Source organism: Plasmodium cynomolgi, chromosome 11 (assembly GCF_000321355.1).
Source record: "Plasmodium cynomolgi strain B DNA, chromosome 11, whole genome shotgun sequence".
Lineage (NCBI taxonomy): Eukaryota > Apicomplexa > Aconoidasida > Haemosporida > Plasmodiidae > Plasmodium > Plasmodium cynomolgi.
The window spans coordinates 55,569-61,567 of record NC_020404.1 but is presented as its reverse complement, the minus strand read 5'-3'; the positions used below and the strand labels follow the sequence as shown (position 1 = coordinate 61,567).

Genomic DNA, 5,999 nt, shown 5'->3' with positions numbered 1-5,999 from the left:
AAAAAAAACAAGGGATGCATTTTATGGCAACACATACGTCAATTTGGTGAACTAAAATGGGAAAAAAAAAAATGTAAAAAAGTGGCACTAATTCAGCTTTATATGGTGTAAACAAATGTGTGCATTCTTAATATGCAACTTTGCAGACATTGCGGCAGTTTTTTTTTTTTTTTTTTTTTTCTCTGATACATTGATTTAAGCAAAAGAAGGAGGGAAGGGGTTCCATACCATCCTCGGTTCATCTACCGCTTAGTTTTTATTCAAATAGTTGTGTTCTCTTTTTACGTTTTTTCTGCTGCGGGAATACTTCAAAGCGGCTGCTGTGTCGGAACCTAACGTTTGTGACAGGTTTGGGCGTCAGAGCAGCAACAGAATGTGCTGATATAACACACTGTTTAAACGTCCATGGAGCAATTTCTGCCTTTCCAAAATGAATCCTCTATAAGGCACATTTTGATGGTGCTAAGTGGCCAGCTGCATTTGAAACATATCACCGCTCCGTTGAGCATGCGCACCTGGCGTAAAAAGGTACATAATACACAGCGTGTGCTGTCTCTAAATTCTTGGCGAAGGACACGTAGCACCCTCCACTTAGACATTTCTGAATTCGAACTGCACCTTTTTGGGGGCATTCATCAAAAGAGTGGTGTGTTCATATTTGAAGGCTAAGGACATCTGGAGAATAAAGGGGAATATTTCTTTGGGGATTTTATAATTAAAGTAGTACACGTAATTTTCATCAATTTTAAAATTTTCATTTGGGGAAACGTTTTGAAAAATTTCATTTAGGGGATAATTCTTAAACGTGTCGATGGTACAATTGGCGTGTGTTTGGACATTCGATATGGAGCTAATTTTTTCAATAGACAGTTTACTTTTAATAGTGTTGGAAAATATATTGTTGTATTTTTTTTTAAACAATGTTTCGTATTTACTTCTTTCCTTTTTATTATGTTTTTTTTTAATAACTTTGTACTGCATTTGGTCTTTTTTTTTTAAAGGCGAGGAAACTGTAGTATCTGTTTCTTTGCTATCGGCTGCATTTGTTGTCTTACTCTGTGGCTGTTCATCGATGTGATTCGTGTCGTCCATGCGCCCATCATATATCACTTGGTAATTTTCAGAATCTTCTTCCTCATCTTCATCTAGACTTAGTTCTTCAAAAAGGACATCATCATTTGGGGTAGAGTCGACAATGTCCCCGCTTGGATTAGACGCCTCCCCCTGCACATCGTCGTCCGATGTAGTTCCTTTTTGTGAAATTCTGTCTCCATCGTGGATGTCAAAATTGTAGACATCCATATTCTCATTGATAACGTTATTGTAAATATCGTATACATTATTTTTGTGAATGAAACTGTGCTTTAAGTTTGAGTTCACTTTATTAAAAAAGTCATATAATTTTTTCTTGTCGTACGTTATAGAAAATATATCCATATGGGGTATGTCCTTGTAATAAATATTTTCATTCAACATAACAGAGAGGATTAATTCGTAAAATTTGATTTCCTTTTCGTGCGAATAGATCCATTTCTTTTTAATTTTTTCCTTTATGTTTTTAGTCTTCGCTATCACTGTGCTGTTGCTTAGACGAACAAAAATGACATTTATGTTTACTTCTCGCTTGGCGTTTGCTTCTTCTATCGGTTGTTTTTCGGCAGAGTTTGTTCGGAACACCGTCTGAGTCGATGCACTCCTTTCCTCGTCTATCAGATTTGTGCTCGGATTTTCTGACAGGTCCTTCTTCTCCACCCCATCCGCGTCGTATTGGTACATATTTTTGTAATTTTTAATATGAAATGCGAAATCGTTTAGAATATTTTTGAAGTCTCTCTCGTTGTTTAGCTTGTCCTGGTTTGACTTCTCTTCCTTGATAATTTGCTTCGTTTCTTTTATCATTTCTTCTTCCTTCTTTATCTGCTCGATGTTTTCATACTTTGAGTATCCATATAAAAAAAATTCTTCGTCTAGCTTTTTCTTTTCTTCCGCCATTATCTCCTGGAAGGTTTTTTTCTTGTTTTCATCCAGCTGTGTTTGTGCTTCCGTCGATTGTTCCTTCATTTGACTGCTCGCTTTGTCCCCACTGGGTAGTTGATTCTTGTCAGAATTTTCCTGCGTCGAGTCCGTTTCTGCATCGTTCTTCTCGTTTTCCTCCTTGCTAAGTAATTTATCTATATCGGTTATTTCACCACTTTGCATATCTTTGATGTACATTTCTTTTATCTTTTCGATGTCCTCCTTGGTAATTATATCTCCTCCATCTATTGAATTTTCACTAACCTGGTCTACATTATCTGAGTCTCCTTCCGCCTGTATGTCCTTCCCATCTACCCTATTCTCAATGTTGTAAAAATTAGCATTGTTGTAAGAATTGTGGAAAATGCGATGAAGGGCATTGTACAGTGCCATACATTCATACTGCCAATTGCAGTAATATATGACAAAGTAGTACTCCTTCGTTTTTTCATTTTTAATTTTTATATTTTTAAAAAAGTTATTTTTGTCTTCCTGTTCCAGTTTAAACATATTAGCCCAATCTTCCCTTTGAATTCTTTCTGGTGTATTAAAAAATTTGAATTTATCCCCAAATTTTTTTATAAAATGGGATACTAATGTTTGATTCTTTTCGGACACTTTTTTTGTTACATTGGAATAAGGAGGGAAAAGTTCATTCGTGTGTGTATCCCAATTTGGTCTGCCCTGGGAAGCCTCATTCTGTAAGTGCTCCTTGTATACTTTATTTTTATACTGTTCATGTTTAAACAAATTTATTACAAAAAAGACATATGAAAGAATTTCGTCACTATATTTAAACGTTTCGTATGTGTATTTTTTTTCAACATTAATGGGGATGTTGTTACTTACATATTTGAAATTTTTATTAATAAACAAAATATTTTCTTTCTTGATTTTTTCCCTTCTTTCTCTTTCTTCCTCTATTTTTTTTCTAATTTGCATTTCGTTTTCTACATTTTGTTCATAACTAAAGGGGGGAGAAGAGGTGCTTCTGCTTTTGTCACTATTTAGTAGGGTCGACGACCTGAGCTTGTACTTTTTATGGGCTACATTCTTTTGGAGGTGAAGGAATAAATTCGTTTTATTCGTTTCGTATATTTTGTCTACTCTGAAGCATGTGCAGACAAAACTGAGTGCGAAGCATGAAGCGAATGGTAAAATTGTTTTCATGTTTTACGTCATCTTTTCGGTTCATCACGACGTGGGTGTGGTGTGGGAATGTTCGCGCGAGTGTCGCTATGTAGGTATGCGTCTGTGTTAGTATATGTTGTTGGGACGCGCACATGGGTAACATGCATGTGACTACGGGGGGATACCTCGATCCTCTGGCAGGCCTCTCTCGTGTGTTCATTACTAAGCTTCATTCGATATGTGGCAACAAGTTGCGCGTAATCTGTTTCTCTAATTTTGCCGTGTTCACACGTGATTAACAAATTTGAGACGCGCGAACACGTAAAGCATCATTCCATTTTATCTAATTTGGGTGCCTCAATGTTTGTTTGATTTGGTTCGTCGTCCAAGTGCTGTGAGGCGGATGTGCTGATGTGCGGGTGTGCTCATACGCGGATGTGAGGATGTGCGTGAATTTTTGCATACATGGGTAAACGCCCCATACGTGTGTTCATGTATATGCATACTAATGCTTAATAAGCATCAGCATGCGGGGGTACTAGGGCGTGAAGGTTTGTAAGTATGTAATCCTCGCAGCTGCCCTTGACGGGATAAACTAAAAACATCGTTAAAAAGAACTCATTTGTACCAAAAAAAAAGGGGCTTAAGCCATCTGAATTTTTCATGTAATACTTTGTTTTTGCTATTTAAAAAAAGGTACTCACGTTATTTTTTAAAATGCGACGGGAGTAAAAAAAAAAAAAAAGAAAACAAAACAAACAAATAAATAAATGAACATATATTTAATTCTTAATTTTTACAAAAAAAATATCTGCGCAACATACAACATACCCTGACAATTCTGAAATGTAGCCAAATGGGCGTAAGCGCAGTTGATAGAAATGTAAAAAGGAAAAAAAAAAAAAAAAACTGTTTTACTATAAAAGGAGTATTGATTTATGTGTAAATGGATATAAGCACATAGCAATTTAGCTCATTACATTTCGTTCATATTCCAAAAAAACTGAGAGTTATTAAAATGATAAATGGACGTGTGAACAAAAGTGAATACACAAAATGGAAGTATTTGGGTATCTGTTTTTTTTTTTTCCTTTTTAATTATATAGGAGTGAAATATGAGGGGGGGAAAAAAAGAGGACATTTAATGGATATCCAAATTTGCTACACCATTTATAACGTAAAAATGTGTGCGCTTATGTGTGAACAGAAAAAAAGGGCAAATTGGGTAGGCAGCGAACTATCAGCTCGATTGAACATCTGTAAAAAAAAAAAAAAAAAATAATATTATTATTTGATGTGCAAATAGGAAAAGATGCCGTAGTTCGGGTGATACGAAGATGTCCATATGGGGTGCAAAAAAAGAAAAAAGGAATAGTACATAGGGAATACATGCCCCATGGTTCAGAATTCATTTTTCCTGCGTCAGACCTTTGTTCTCATCTGGATTGAAGTTCTTCATCGCTTCTTCTGCGGCTTCCCGATCCTTCATTTTTATTTTTATAAAATCTAGGTATCTCAAAGATGGCAAATTGTATATTAAATACTCGCGATAGTTTTCCAACCTGTTAAGGAAAAAGGGGGGAATCCGAATGATATGGAGGTAGAGCGGGGGGTCCAAATGATACAGAGGTAGAAAGGGACGTCGATAAACTGGTGTGTTAACAGCACGCCTACGATTGCGTCATTCTCGGTGTAGCTATGAACACTTACTTGGTTACGGCATTTTCTAATAGGCTAAGTCTCGTTAAGTTTTTGGCCTTAAATAGAGATTTCAAATCGGTTAACTTTTCAATCTGCAAAGGGAAAAATAAAGTATTTTTCGTTTTAAATTTTGTTAACACATGAATTGTAAAAGGACGTTTCAAAATAGGTTTCGTTCATCATTATGAGCACATTCATATTTCATCCTTAAATGTGTGCTCATCCATGACGTGTGTATATTACCTTATTATTTGTCAGAACTAGCGAATTCAAATTTGGAATGTTTTCAAAAATGTCGCTGTCGATTCTGGCTATCTTATTGTTACACAATATTAACGTTTTTAATCTTTGCAGATAGGGGATGTTATTTAGCTTAAGAATTTCATTATCACTCAGGTCTATGCATTCAAAGTAGTCCTTCGTCACTCCTAAATTTTCGATAACGGTTATTTTGTTTCCTGAAAGATGGGGAAAGCAAAAGGAAAAGGTGAAGGAAATTCATAAGCGCGCAAGTAAGTCTTCAAAAATGAACAAAAAGGTTGTCCCTTTTTTTGGCACACGTGGTTAGAAAGTGCGCCGATCTACGGTCTTAGTAACCAAATACTGCTTTACACGAAGGCACGCGTATATATATGAATGCACGTCTTCAAGCACATATGTATCATTTGACTACATATAATGAACAGTCTGATACTCCCCGAACGTACAACTCTGTGCAGAGTCGCTCAAGCTGTTTTATATATACACGTTTTCTCACACGCAGGCACTGCGTTTTTTCACTAATATTGCTCTATTTTTTATCTTTTCCTTTACCTCTTAACACTATGGTATTTTCGTTGGCTGGATTTTTCGTTTGATAAGCATCATTTATCATATCGACTGTTATCCTCATTTTGTGAGATCGTTCTGTGTACTTGTTTGTTGGACGTTCCGTAAAAGGGAAGTATAAATTATTTGGTTCAATGAAGCAAATTCGTGTTTGTTTGTTGACGTATTTTTGAGCGATTTGCCTTACAAGATGTTAATGCAAATTAGAATATTATCTTCTTTTTTTTTTTTTTGGAAAGCGCTTCTTGACTGACAAGGCATGTTGAACTTACTGTTCCTCATGTAGGATGAGGAGGATGGTCTTGTTGATGGGCACAAATTAT

At 35.8% G+C, this 5,999-nt stretch overlaps 2 protein-coding genes across 2 annotated transcripts; both read right to left on the bottom strand.

Moving 5' to 3' along the window:
* Window positions 1-591: 591 nt before the first annotated feature.
* PCYB_111090 (hypothetical protein) lies at window positions 592-3,186 on the bottom strand (the record flags this gene model as incomplete). The annotated part of the gene is made up of 2 exons (XM_004222987.1): window positions 592-2,983; window positions 3,041-3,186. 2 exons carry the CDS (start codon window positions 3,184-3,186, stop codon window positions 592-594), a joined length of 2,538 nt encoding a protein of 845 aa, XP_004223035.1.
* Window positions 3,187-4,555: 1,369 nt separating this feature from the next.
* On the bottom strand, window positions 4,556-5,740 carry PCYB_111080 (U2 small nuclear ribonucleoprotein A; the record flags this gene model as incomplete). The annotated part of the gene is made up of 4 exons (XM_004222986.1): window positions 4,556-4,709; window positions 4,858-4,940; window positions 5,092-5,306; window positions 5,662-5,740. 4 exons carry the CDS (start codon window positions 5,738-5,740, stop codon window positions 4,556-4,558), a joined length of 531 nt encoding a protein of 176 aa, XP_004223034.1.
* Window positions 5,741-5,999: the final 259 nt, after the last annotated feature.